This window comes from Eschscholzia californica, unplaced genomic scaffold (genome assembly GCF_041429995.1).
Source record: "Eschscholzia californica isolate CP2 unplaced genomic scaffold, dmEscCali1.0.p SCAF_5, whole genome shotgun sequence".
Lineage (NCBI taxonomy): Eukaryota > Viridiplantae > Streptophyta > Magnoliopsida > Ranunculales > Papaveraceae > Eschscholzia > Eschscholzia californica.
The window spans coordinates 7,480,627-7,495,412 of NW_028238472.1; the positions used below are offsets into that span (position 1 = coordinate 7,480,627).

Sequence of the window (14,786 nt, forward strand, 5' to 3'; positions counted from 1 at the left end):
TTATAAGAGATCCTAAATACATGAAAGTATGAAACTAATATATCTAGATCTTCATATACCTTGGACTCATCTTGATCGTCGGATCTCTTCATCTCAATCCGTCTCTTATCTTCCAATATTTTGGACTCCTCTTGGTTGTCGGATCTTCGCCTACACGATCCATCACGTATATCATATATCCTATTACACAGAGTCCCTGTTTCTCCTTGTTAATCAACATATGACAGAGAAGTACGTGGGCCAAACTTCATTGGGCTTGAAGCCTTAAACAAGCCATTGGATCTAAATTTGCTTGTGAAGATGTTCATGCAAAGTATATTACAAATGGAAGTTCTACTTCTATAGGTACTATTGGATTTGCTAAGGACAACACTAACTCATACTAGCCTCCAAACCAGAAGGTCAAGTGAAGTGATATTTAGGGTTGGACTAAGCAGCAACAATATTTATTAGAACCCCCTTGATGGAAATTAGAAATCGCAATCTCATTCAGTAGTAAATGAAGTATTATAAGTATTTATAGTAGTTAATTAGAAAGAGAAAGAGAAAAGGAAGTAACAAACTTTAACCAACTCTCTAACAACTTTTTGATTTCCGTTATGAATTCTGTAGGCACTCTTTAGCTGATTCTTTACAAAACTATACAGGCACTCATTGCTTTTATGTTTCCTGTTAACACCTGAGTTACACCATCAGCATTATACTCTAACAACCATCAATACACTTTGTAAATTGCCACTGGTAAGTATACTTGTCTTCAGTAATGGTTTGATTTTTTAGATTAATCAAATAAATTAGGAAAGTCTTTATCTTGACTTTTCTAAATTTCCTACTTCTTAATAGATAAGGAATGACATCAAATTAGGATTACAACGAGAATCTTCCATAAGAGTTAAGATAAAGTTCAAACAAGTCAATCAGAACAATTTCATCCATCATTCGGTAATCAAAGCGAATATGACAATTCAATACTAGTTATAATAACACAATCATTATCCACTAAAAAAACCTCATTTAGGAGAATGTGACAGATTTCTTCGTTCATAACGACAGTGATGGTTTCATCTGGTCAAATCGTCTGTCATTTATAAAAATTGTTAAAGAGTTTCGTAAACATATGAAGTATGCAAATATATTCGTGACGTAGAAGAGATTACAAAAATACAAAGATTTTATATAGCATGAACAAGAAATAGTGACCTAATACATAGTTTTCCGAAAGTATGTACAGATAAGAACAAACGAAAATGAACTTGTTAATTCTGGACATACCCACAATGAAGCTGAAAAGATCATTCATATTTTACAAACTTACATAATAAAGGGAATAGTATTTGATGATTTGTAGATGTTACCCGGATACTTTTAGATATTGTCGAAACAAACGGGTGCTTTGACTTTTTCCATGTTGAGTCGATCATGCACTATCAAACTTCTGCTATCAAACTGGAACGGACTCGGTGACTTTGGTTTGGTTTCTTCTTCCAGGCCAAAACCATGAAAGAAACCAAAAGCAGAAGCCTCTTGATTGAGTATCAGGCGCTTCATATTTGACGTCATTCTTTGCTACTAGATCAGTCATATATTGAACTACTGCCTGAAATGATAAATAGAAGAGGTTAGTGAATCGATTTTTGTGTCTGAAAGAGAAACTAGGTTTGATCTAAAAATGGTGAAGAGACAGAAATTAAATTACCTGAGCACCCATTTTAGTAACTTGTCTTGGTGGTATTTCTAATGGCGTTTCATCCGCATAAAGAACCTTCAACTTTGACAAGAACCTGAAAGACTGAGGCAAGATTCTTATTTGGTTGCTACTTATATCCAATTCCTCAAGCATTTCGAGATTTCCAATTGATTTTGGTAGATGAGTTAGATCAGCAAAGTTTCTTCCAACATTCAACTTCACAAGACTAGTAACAAAACAGAGGTTATCTGGTATAGATTCGAGTTCATTGAAACTAACATCCAATTCCTTTAACTTTGAAAGATTACCCATTGTCGATGGCAACTTTTTAATTCTGTTATAATGCAAAGTTAGAATCTCTAACCATTCTAACTTCCCTATTGCCTCAGGTAATGCTTTTAGATTGTTGAAATCTAATCTCACCTCCACAAGTGAAGTACACGAACCGATTGTGTGAGGCAGTTCTTGGAGCTCATTTGTATCTACATTCAACCGCCTCAAATTTTTCAGACTCCCTAATGAATCGGGAAGAACATCGAGCTGATTGGAGCTCAGATTCAGATCGGTGAGATTAGTCAAATTCCCAAAAGCATCTGGCAAACATTTTAATCGGTTCGAATGGAGATCAAGTTCAGTAATATTCACAAGATCACAAAATGAAGCAGGAAGGTTTATCAGTTGGTTAGAGTGGATATCGACCTTCGTTAAGGCTAAGAGACTACCAATGTTGGAAGGAAGAGCGAGAATTCTGTTTTCAGATATATCTAAATCGATCACATCTGATAATTTTTCAATTGATAATGGAAGCCATTCAATCTTGTCCATCAATTTGCCTTTAAGATCAAGAACAACTGCTCCAGTTTTAGCCAAAGTCTCAATTACCCCAGCTACCATCAATAAACTCAATTTGTCTGTATCAGCTTCACCTATAGATAATATACCAAAAACTACGATTACACTTCATACGGGTCTTAAATACTTCAAACCCATATTCATAATCACAAATTATTACAAAATCGTCAAGAACAAACCGTACAAGTTTCAAAAGATTGAGTTTTTCATAATTTGGTCTTCATAGTTCATACCGATATCAAAATAAACAAATACGGAAATACCCCATGGACATCAAACAATACTAATTGATATTAGGCTAGCACATTTAAATCATCATGTAAATCATAAACGTGGAATTCGTCGATTTCGGTGTCCTATAACATATTATGGAATTATAGTTGATAACTAACATCATCAAAACTATACTTGTGTATTTCTTCAACTTTCTTGTGAATTGCTTAAAACTTTTAACCTTATAGAATCATATTAGCAAAGAACAAAAGCAAAACCACTTTCCAATATTAATGAACTCTAAATGAAAATTCAAGGTTACCTGAAAACAGACCAGCTTTTGTAGAAGAACTATTAATCAAAGATTTTGAAACAAATGAAGAAGGTCCAACTTCACCAGTCTCTCTCTTGATTATACTTTCAATTTTAGAATCATGGGTAGTCAAATCAAATAGTTTTTTGTTTTGGGTATCTCCAGAAACTAAATTAGAAGCTCTTTGAATCAATTCATCGAACATGTTAAAGACGTTATCAATCTCAACCAATTGAAGAGCTTCTCTTCTCTGTTCATGATTTTGAAAATATACCATGTTTTTCTTAATCTGTTGTAAAATTGAGAAGAGTTCTTCAGGAACATCTGAGGGTTTTTGTTGATTGGAAATTTCATCAAGTTTCATTTGTTCTTCATTGTTAACAGTTTTGATAATAACCAAAGCTGCTTCAACTTCATCAATGGTGGGTCTTGGTGGTAATGATCTGTAGGTTCTCATAATCTCCTCTATAATTTCTATATAAGGCGGTGGTGGTGGGTTTTGATTGGGTGGCACAGCCATGGTTGTACTTACTGGTGGTGGTGGTTATCGGCCTGTGAAGAGATTGACTTTAAAAGGAAATGAAAATCATTTTAAACAGGATTAGGTTTAAATATCATGCATGAAAAGATTGTAAAAAAAAAACGATAAAAATAATAATTTATTTATTAGAAAGAAAATGAGCCGTAGCCCGTAGCGTTATAGTGACAATATTATATCGGGAAATTTTGACATTGACCCCTACTTTTATACCAATATTAGGACTATACTCCTGTTCTTAAAAGACTTTTGATTTACACCTCCACGTGGACGGAAAACGTTAACTTCTAGTTAAATGTCAGTTGTGCGAATCACACAAGTGAATCGATACAAAAATGCCCTTATGCATGATTTTGACATTGACTCCCTCTTTTATATTGATATTAGGACTACACTCCCGTTTTTTTTAAAACTTTTGATTTATACCCACGTGGTCTGAAAACGTTAGTTTCTAGTTTAGTTTCAGTTATGTGAATCACACATGTGACTCAAGACAAAAATGCCCTTATTTACATTTTAATTTCCTTCTCAATACATTCTTCTTCTTTATTCTATTAATCGACTTCATCAACCACGGACAACCACTCCCTTTCATCGACTCCCACCAATCCACACAACCATCATCAACCTTACGAGTTTTAGTCCGTGACCAAAGTTGTATGCCTTCTTTGGTTGATTAGAGTTAATTGAGTTACAAGTCAGCTGATAGAAGAAATCAAATTCGAGAGTTGATTAAGAATATGATGATGATGATGAGTGGTGGTGGTGACAATAGCCAAAGATCGCCATGATTTCAAAACAAACTCATTCTGGTCCATGTTTTTTAAAAGATCAGATGACTCCATTTTGGAATGTATAAGTTGTTGATACGTCGGTCCGTGTTTTTGAAATGAGATTACTGCATTTTAGGATGTATAAGTTGTTGATACCTCCTTTCACAAAATTTCGCAAAATTACTGTCTGGGTAGTGCTGATAATGATTGACTTGGAGATGATGAAGATTGTAAGATTCATTATCAAGAAAATTAGTTCAAGAAGTTTGTGAAGATTCAGATTATGGCAATGGTTGTGTAGGTCGGATAAGATGATGATGATGATTGTGGCAGTCGATGAACGGAATAGTTGTCTGTGGTTGATGAAGTTGATTAATGGAAGAAAAAAGAAGAAGGTATTGTGGAGGTCGAAATCGCGTGTCAAAAAGTCAATAAGACTGGATCGTTGACCGGAAATCGAGCCTTCACCTGTTAATATTTTTTGCAGACACCGACAACGTCGTTGGGCTTATACCTGTGGCAAGAGACAAAACACACGTGACTGTAAGATCTCTGGGGCAATGGGATGGTGCCGGCCTAAGGGGGCTCCGACGATCAAGTCAGTAAGCTTGCAAAGAAATAATGAATGCGTGGATATTATCCTTGAAATGTTACCGTTGGTTGGATAATAGTCAGAGTTTAGGCACGGCTCCTATAGTGGTCGAAGCTCGATCTCTACAGGTAGACTGACTTGTGTGGAGAAAGATTATGACAATACTCGTGAGGTCTGCCTTGTGGATGAAACAACCCCGGAGAGGTTTGCCTTGTTCAGACGTGAGTGATGTGTAAAACGTCTGACCTTTAGTGAGATAAAGTAAGCGGACCCTTGCTTAATAAAGTGACGAATCCTTCATAAAGTAGGCAAACCCTTGACCGCACGTGATTGTCAGGAGAGAGGAAATAGCTTGCCTCCTCAAGGTCCTGAACTTCATAAGGTAACCCTATACTTGGTAAGGTCTTGTACCTGGTAAGACCCCGTACCTTTGTGAATGGTATAAAGTCCCATATCCCTCAGGCTAGTATCAGGTGTATTAGTTGAAGATAAGATGATTGGGTGTTTTAGTCGGAAGCAGGATGATGGTGTTAAGTCTGTACTCGATGTGTCTGCCAATTACCAGATGATCCATATCATTCTTGGTTCAGTCAAATTATAGTGTCTTGGGTTAATCGTTACCAGTGATGAGATGTCTCTTTAAGGCGGTAACGCATAAGTTGACATCATAAATGTGAAGATCGTAACTCCCGTAACGGGTATACCGGGATATTGTCATCTTAAATGGATGTAACGTCTCCCCAACGGATACATGGTGGCAGGTCCTCTGAGAAGGTGAGGAGTTGAGGACTGACATCTTTATCCAGGGATGGATGCGCTCGCGTGTATCTTCGAGGTACCCGAAGATAAATGGGTCGGACCCACTAGTCATTAATTCATGGGCTTGGTCACCGTGTAAGCCCGTTAATCATGGATTTCTAGGGGCACTCCTGGTGACGTATTTTGGCTCATACAGGTATTGAGATGGAAATTAAAATGTAAATAAGGGCATTTTTATCCTGATTCACATGTGTCATTCACACGGCTGGCATTTACCTAGAAATTAACGTTTTCCTTCTACGTGGGGAATGAATCAAAAGTTTCAAAAAACGGGGGTGTGGTCCTAATATCGATATAAAAATGGGGGTTAATTCAAAATCATTCATAAGGGCATTTTTTTCCTGATTAACATGTGTGATTCGCACAACTGAAATTTAACTAGAAGTTAACGTTTTCCGTCCACGTGGGGGTGTAAATCAAAATTTTGTAAAAAAACGAGGGTGTAGTCCTAATATCGATATAAAAGTGGGGGTGAATGTCAAAATATCCCTATGATATTCATCTTAATTTTTAGAGTAATCGAGAAAACCATTCTACAAAGTTATTATATAGAAAAAAAATGTGGTTTTTCTACTGTAATAGCCACTTCGATATTGTGACAAACACAATGGCCCAATTATAAATGAAATTAAACTCCTATTGTTGTTGTTACTTATTTATTTTTTAAAAAAAATCGATAAACGGTCTAAAATATCAAAACTTACATAACAATAAAAATAGAAATATATATATATATATATATATATATATATATATATATCTATATAACAAAACACAATGTTTTGTGCTGACTGGGACAAATCGAAAGACAAATCCGATCGTTGGTTGCGATTTTGAGAAGATCCACACCCTTTGATCTATTACCCACCCTAAAAATAAGAAATTTAATCACCCACAAAGTGGAACCGTGTAACCATACCCTATCTCACCTCCCCCTTTAATTATTTCTTTAATTCGGTCATTATCAGGTCAACCGTTTCACCTCTCCACCATCGCCATCTTCATTGCTCTTTCTGCTTTCTCATCAATGTAGCCCCTCATTAAATCTGTAAAACCAAAAGATTGAAACCATCACTACCGTTTCTTTTTCTTCCTTCCCACTGTTTCACTTCTCCACCATCGTTATCTTCATTGCTCTCTCTCTTTCTTTCTCATCAATTGGACCCCCTTCAGAGAACCCCAATCGCGTTTTAAGAACCCTAATCGGGGTTTTCATAGAATTATTGACCACTCCCATCTTTCAGGTATGACTTTTTTTATTTCATGGATTTTCATAGACTTTTGGAATTGAAGTTTCTTCTAAATTTTTATTTCATGAGGTCATAGTTTGATCCTAAAGGGGGCGTCCAATTGATTTATCTAATATGATGTGGTTTATGAAACTGAAATTTGTACAGATTTTATGTTTATAATATCATGTGGTTTCTAATGTGATGTGATTTCTCTAATACGATGTGGTTTATAATATGATGTGGTTTCTAATGTGATTTCTCTAATACTATTTTCAGAATTTATTTGTTGATGTTGAGTCTTATTGTGGTAGACTCTATTTTTTTTATTTGTTTGGAGGAAGTAGCCTTTGGTTTTTTAGCTTGCTTGAGTTTTGATAGTTTAAATGCCTTCTTATTTGTAAACAAAATAGTTTTTTTTGGGTTATTTTCTAATTGGGGAGAAAATGTTGGCAGGTCCATTGGAGTTTAGAAGGAAAATCGTAGTCATCTTCACTTGGGTCTTAATCGGAGGGAAGGAGGCCATTGAATATGACCGAGAAGAGAAAAGGATTTGAACTTGAGGGTTGATCATCTTTTCAAAAACTACTCACCTGTAAGTTCTACCAGATCTGCTTCAATTCAATTTTTCTTTTTGTCCCTATGATTGGGTTGCAAAATGGCCGCAGTGAAGAAAACGGTAAGCTACAGACATAAATTTGGGTTTTTAGGGTTTTCATTAATACTTTTCTCCCTCTCTTGATTTTTGCAGAACAAGACCCATGAGAAGACTTTACAAACCCTTCCTCTTCAGTTAGAAACAACCGAAGAAGAATTCTTTCTTCCATTTTCCCGGTACAGATACAGGGTTTTACAATTTCTTTTTCGTATTTTGATCATTTCGATTCATATATTTTCAATTTGATATGTTTTCTTCTAATATGTTTTCTTTTAATTAATTGTATTCTCCATTTACATGATTTCTTTTCTCTGTTTGTTGATTATGTATGAATTATATACTCCATTTACATGAATTTGAAGGTGAGAGATCTAATTTTTTTTCTTTGTTTCAGGTTCCCTGATGTTCGTATAAGACATCAATCTATTTGGTGAGATTATATGAATGAAGCACTCACACCCAAGGATGTCGCTTCTTGGAATGTATGTAATGTTGATTTTACAACTAAACTGCATAAAAAGGGTATAACTTCGTCTCCGACTTTATCCATCATATGGTACATAGGTCTTTTTTTCCCTTTTGGTAGTGGATCTGAACTTCGTTCTGGTTAATTTATCCATCATATTGGTTTGTTTGTGTTGATAAAATTGTCAAGAAGTTAATGACATATTGAGCTGTTTGGTAGTGCTTAATGTATTTTGTGGTAGGGTTCTGTATCCAAATGGGATATTTAGCGTTTGGGTCAAGGATAAGTACCGGCTTTAGTGTTTAGGTCACAAGTTTGTCCGTTATAGGGTCTGGACTAACCATTGACCACGTTGACTAATGACGTAGTTAACTAGCGCCATTAGTCAACGGGTCAATGGTTAGTCCGTGACCCAGACCCTAAAACCGGTACTTATCCTTGACCCAAACACTGAATCGCGTGTTGTGAGCCGTTCCAAAGAGGGAAATAAATTTGAATGCATTAAAATCACAAAAAGGAAAACAACTTTGAACATCAATTCTTCCAGGAACTAAAATTGATGGATCAATTTGGTCTTTGTTGTTCATAGTAATCACCATGATTCTTTCTTCAGCCAAGTAGAGAAAATTTCGTCCATGAAATTCAAAATCCCTGATAAACTTATAGATGTTGATTTCTCATTCAAATATCGATCTAAATCTTTAAAAAAAAAATAACTAATCGATTTGTTGTTTGAACAGAAAGCATTATTAGGTCAGAATCATCAGTAACATTTGACAGATCTATATCGTAGATATTGTAGTTGAGGAATTTAGCCATGGTGGAAACGAATGATGATTTTCCAGTTCCTGGAAGACCGTGAAGAAGATAACTTCGTTTCCAAACACGACCTAATCGATGATAAGATTGTTTTAATTTAATAAAATATTGTAGATCTGATTTTACCTTGTTTTTTAGATCTGAATCCATGGCGATTGTATCGAAAGTTGTTGGATGAGTAAATGAACAGATCTCCACCTTTTATTATGAAAAAGGGAGAAAAGCTAGGATTTTCTGAAGTTGGGGGGGTTTTAGGGTTCTTGAGAGTTAGGGTTTAAGAGAGCTTGAAAAGAGGGAAAGAGAGAGAGATGACCGGCAAAAGCTTGGCCGACCGGCCAATGCTTACGGTGAAACGGGAAGGAGTTGAGCTCGGTTCATGGAAGGTGGCAGTAGCTTGGACGTTCATGGAAGCACCCTCGAGTTTGGAATTTCGAGGGACTAACTCGGTTTTCATGGCAGCAACACAGGGGACTTGGAACAACTCAAATCAACTCGTGTTTAGTGTTTGGGTCAAGGATAAGTACCGGCTATAGGGTCTGGATCACGGACTAACCATTGACCATGTTGACTAATGACGGTAGTTAGCTATCGTCATTAGTCAACAGGTCAACTGTTAGTCCGTGACCCAGACCCTATAACGGACAAACTTGTGACCTAAACACTAAAGCCGGTACTTATCCTTGACCCAAACACTAAATATCCCTATCCAAATTAACATTCTACTTTCAGAAATTATTTGTTGGTGTTGAGACTTATTGTGGTAGACTCTATTTCTTGATTTGTTTGGAGGAAGTAGCTTTGTTTTTTTATCTTGCTTGAGTTTTGATAGTTTAAATGCCTTATTATATGTAAACAAAATAGTTTTTTTGGGTCATCTTCACGGGTCTTAATCGGACGAAGGTTCACACATTACAGTACCAAATACCAACGACATTGGGGCTATAATCAGTAATGGTGATTACAAGTTGGCCTATAATTAAGTTAATGACGGAGGTTGTTAAACATGATTTAATACATAAATAATTTGAGGCAGTTTTTCGTTTACTTAATTTATGTGCTTCCGAAGTTAATATTGACATATGAGTTTCTGACTTGATGCTTATGTTCGAGAACCCCTCTTATATCACAATAATTTATCTTCATGGTTTGGTTCTCGAATACAGTTAATTAAGGTGATGTTCTTGTTTGTCAAAGAAGTAATTTGGTATGACTTAACCATTTTAATGAAGCAACTACCAAAAATTAGAGTCATAATATATTAAGATCTGATTCTTTTTGATGACTTGTGATAATGATTTCTAACATTGAAACTTTGAAGCAGTTTTGTGTTATTCGTACTTGAAGTTTAGTTATTTAACTGTTTTATATTTATATTATTATTTTTGACAGAATGTTGCTTTTTGGATTTTTTTTGTATGGCTGGACAACATTTTATTTTTCGGCAAGTGTCAATTACTTTTTGTTGATTTACTATGTCCAATTAGATAAACGACCTAATGAGATGTATAAATTTCTAAAAAAATTTGTGACTTATAACAAATCCAAACAGCCCGTGCCCTACGGGCACGGGTTATATCTAGTATTATATAAAGCACAATGGTGTTTTTTGGGGATGACCGTAGATTTATCTTTGAGATATTCGTATTCGTTGGATATTCATCAAGTACTTTACGATTTAATGGACCATTATATCACCACGTATACAGTTTTTCATATTTCAGTAATTAAATACTATCCCTAAGGTTATTTATGTCTTTTATAAACAACCTCTTTTTACCTCCAAAACCAACCCCACGTACATTACCACGAATTTCTCTCATCCAGCCAAAACTACCAAATTTTTCTCTCACCTAAAACTACTAAATCTTTTCTCTCACCTAAAACCACGAATAAATCCAGCCTCATTAACTTCTCCCACTAATTAAGTAAGTAACTTTTTGAAATAACTACTCAAAAATCTTATATAAATCTCTCCCTCAATATTTTGAGTTACAAATAACTTCTGCTCCACGGTTGCAATATATTCTTTAGTTATCTTTTTTAGTTTTAAACCTGACATTTTCCATTAATCTCTCTGCTGTTTTTCTTAGTTTTGACAATTGATTTATGATTTTCATTTGCAGGTTTAAATAACATTGCTTCCATTGCTCCACAGGTGTAGGTTTGAATCAATCATTTCATCCATATTTTTAGAGAAAAAGGTGCTCAAAACTATATTTTTTCCTACTGCACCCACTTTCTCTCTTTTGAACTATTATCTTTGGTTGTTTAATCTTCTTACTTAAAACCTATTCAAGTTTTATTAGATTTACTGTTTTACAGGACTAATTTTGTTTCTTACTAATTTCATTAAGATATATCGCTTCAATGTAGTCTTGCTGTCGAAGTATTCGAAGAAATGTATAATTATCAAATTTCATATCTAAACCTCAATAAGAAATGGACAGTGTGGGATACGAATTCTTATTACTCTTTTTTTTTGTATGGTTTCGTAACGGATACTGTAAAGATACCGTTAGAGGAATGTATTTGAAAAGAAACATGTGTTTCCATATTATTTTTGTGTTGTTTACTACTTTTTTACTTCTCTTAACAGAAAACAATTCATGCTATTTATATACACCTCAATGTTTATTTTTGTGTAGTTTATTACTTTTTTACTTCTCTTAAAAGAAAACAATCCATGTTATTTATTTTTGGTTTTGTAATCCTTATCATAACTTCCTATTTATGTTAGTACCCTCATATGTCAAGAATTACGGGTTACAATGACTATTGTATAATTAACTAAAAGGCCATTATAGACATTTACACAGAGTACCCTGAAATATGGGAGAAGATCGTGCTGTTAAGAAATTAATGGGGAGGGGATCTTTTGTAACCTCTTTCATTTTTACGACTATATACGTGATTTACTACTATACATATTTCTTTTTATCCCAACAAAGTTTTGTTATTTTCAAATAATATCATCTTTCTTTTGTTTAATCCTTTCTTTATTCAACTGATTAATATCATCTTCTCTATCTCTTATTCTCTTATATGTAGAAAAGTTTTCTCGAATAATCTTCAATATTTATAATTTTGTTTTAGTTGCCATCTATGTGTTTAGAGAAGCATATTTTGTTTTAGTTTACATTTGGTTATCATCTACTTCTTTTTATATTAAGTAGATTGTATTCTTTTGATTTTTTTTAATTTGGTCCGTAGGGAAGTGTATTTTTGTTTTGGTTCAGTTCAAGGTTATGGACATTTGAATGTGGGAGAAGATTGTGGTGTGACAGAAATTCGTTTTTGTTTTGTCTTGCCTACTAATTATGTAGGTTAAATTGGATCATTTTGAATTGTTCTAATTGTGAAAACACAACATGGATTTTGTCTGATTCCCCCAGATTATCTCCACTCCTCTCTCATGTCTTTATACCATTAAATCAAATTTTTCACTAACCAGTAACTTCGCATGTTTATCTTTCTATTTCGGTTGATTTTTACCAAAATAACTACTCTCTCTTATTCTTTTTTTTTTGCATTGATAAGCTGGGAAGGCTTACTCTCTCTTATTCTCTCTCCATAATTCCTTGAACTTCTTCTAAAAATTTTGTAACTGTGTTTCATGTCAAATACTTGAGCCTGTATTTTATCACTACTACATTAATACTGCTTTAGTTGTGTGAATTGGTGAAGTCTTTTTTTTTTTGTATGTTGCCTTTCTTATTATCTCTCTTTCTCCACATTTTATATCTGCTTTCTCTGATTTTCAACATTTAAAATAGACTTCTCTCTATGTTCTTTGAAATAGACTTATAGTTTTTCTATCAGATCTTTCGGGTTTATAGAAGAGTTTAATTTCTTTATATTTATGTGTTCTACAGGAGAATGACACAATCAGTTGAATACCAAATCAGAAGATAAAGAAGATGAAGAAAGAGAATTGAGAAGATCCATTATCGTTTTCTTTATTTTCGTTTTACAAATTAGTGTTCATGATTTGTTCTTCTGGACTTTCTAATGACTTTATTTCTCCAATACATGTTTGTAATGTCCTTATTTCGTCAATACATGTTTGAACTTCTCTTTATAGGTAAAAGCTTCTTTTCATTATCTCTAACAAATTTTGGACTTCAATTAATATCATTTATTGTGTTATCTTTTATCTTTTCCACATCTAATATTTTGACTAAATTAATATTTGGTAGACTTCTTATGTGGTGATGAGGATATTGTGACTGAATTGATATCTATTAGACAAGTAGTTTGTTGTACTTATTTTGACTAAATTATATATAACATGTGAATAGTGAACTTAGAATATTTTTCTATTATAAAAGATTTACCGATATCTATACTAATTTCTGTAAATTCAACTAAGTGTCCACGACCCTATCTCTTTGTTCAATTATTCATTCGGTTTGCAACATTTTTTGTACTTATTTGATCATGTGTGATCATTTCTCTAAACCACACTCAAATATACTTATTCCAATCTAATAATTTTTATTTCAGTGAATAGTAAACTTAGAATATTTTTTTCAATTAAAAAAGATTTACAGATATTGATACTATTTTTTTAAAATTAAACCGAATGAATGTATGTTTTTATTTCAGTGAATAGTGAACTTAGAATAGTGAACTTAGAATAATTTTTATTTCAGTGAATAGTGAACTTAGAATAATTTTTTCAACAAATCACTATTGAGAAATTATGAAGTTGTTTCATACTATATAGTACTCCGTATGAGTTTTCTCTCTTCAACTAGGTTCCCACCGCGCCCTACGGGCGCGGTAGATCCCTTTTGGCTAATGCCGTCAAGATAGAATGTAGCGAGACAATTTATTTATCGCGGTCGACTACATCTAAGCGGTGCACATATATCGGGTCAATGCATATAACAAGATGTCCATACATCTTAAAATTCATTTTAAGGACATCTATGATTACAAAGAGACCTGTAATTTGCATAGAATATGCGAATTAAAGGTCTCTATAAAATGACAGATGGCGTGAAAATAAATTTTGAGATGTATTGACATCTTGGTATATGCATTGACCCGATATATGTGCACCGCTTAGATGTAGTCGACCGCGATAAATAAATTGTCTCGCTACATTCTATCTTGACGGCATTAGCCAAAAGGGATCTACCGCGCCCTACGGGCGCGGTGGGAACCTATATATATATATATATTAATTATTGTTTTGTTTTCAAAAAACATATCAATTAGTTAGTAGAAAAAAATAAAATAAAGATCACACAGTGGTAACTCTTACCGCAACAATATGCATCATGCATGACAAATAACAACAGTTCTGCAAACGAGGAAAACCCAGAATTACTGGGGTATTCCAGGAAAATCTCCGGAGAATAAAGACCTAATTATTTAACTTAACAACTTACTTTATTGTTTTTGCCCCCTAATACTCCATACTCTACCACCACAACTTCCGACCATTGACCACCTCACTCTATATCTTTCACACATACAGACACACACACACACACACACTCTCTCATTCTAGGTCTCTCTGTCTCATTCTAGAGTAAAGATGACACAAAAGAAGGTACATAATTCCGTTCTTTCCTTTCTCCATTTCTTCTTCCCCATTTCGCTATCGCATCAGCTGGAGCATTGCAATCCCTAGACACATAGGTGAACATGATTCCTTCGAAATTGTTTATAAGGAATTGAATTTGTTGTATCATTTTTAACGATTGCGAGTGTAGACTAATATTAACGACATGCATTAATTCAAAATGTGACTCACATTGTAGATAGATTTTAAATGGCTATGAGGTCTGTACTTTAATTCAAAATCTTATCTGGAAAC

General features: G+C 34.1%; 1 protein-coding gene and 1 long non-coding RNA gene across 2 annotated transcripts; one reads left to right on the forward strand and one right to left on the reverse strand.

Moving 5' to 3' along the window:
- Nucleotides 1-1,153: 1,153 nt before the first annotated feature.
- LOC147536709 (uncharacterized) lies at nt 1,154-3,783 on the reverse strand. Its single transcript, XM_086644464.1, has 3 exons — nt 3,075-3,783; nt 1,697-2,613; nt 1,154-1,597 (listed from the first exon to the last, which is right to left on the reverse strand). Exons 1-3 carry the CDS (start codon nt 3,583-3,585, stop codon nt 1,442-1,444), a joined length of 1,584 nt encoding a protein of 527 aa, XP_086500590.1. The 5' UTR covers nt 3,586-3,783; the 3' UTR covers nt 1,154-1,441.
- Nucleotides 3,784-6,720: 2,937 nt separating this feature from the next.
- On the forward strand, nt 6,721-8,255 carry LOC147536710 (uncharacterized). Its single transcript, XR_015226118.1, has 4 exons — nt 6,721-7,031; nt 7,473-7,611; nt 7,768-7,850; nt 8,069-8,255. It is a non-coding gene; the product is annotated as an uncharacterized LOC147536710 (long non-coding RNA).
- The last annotated feature ends 6,531 nt before the right edge of the window (nt 8,256-14,786 follow it).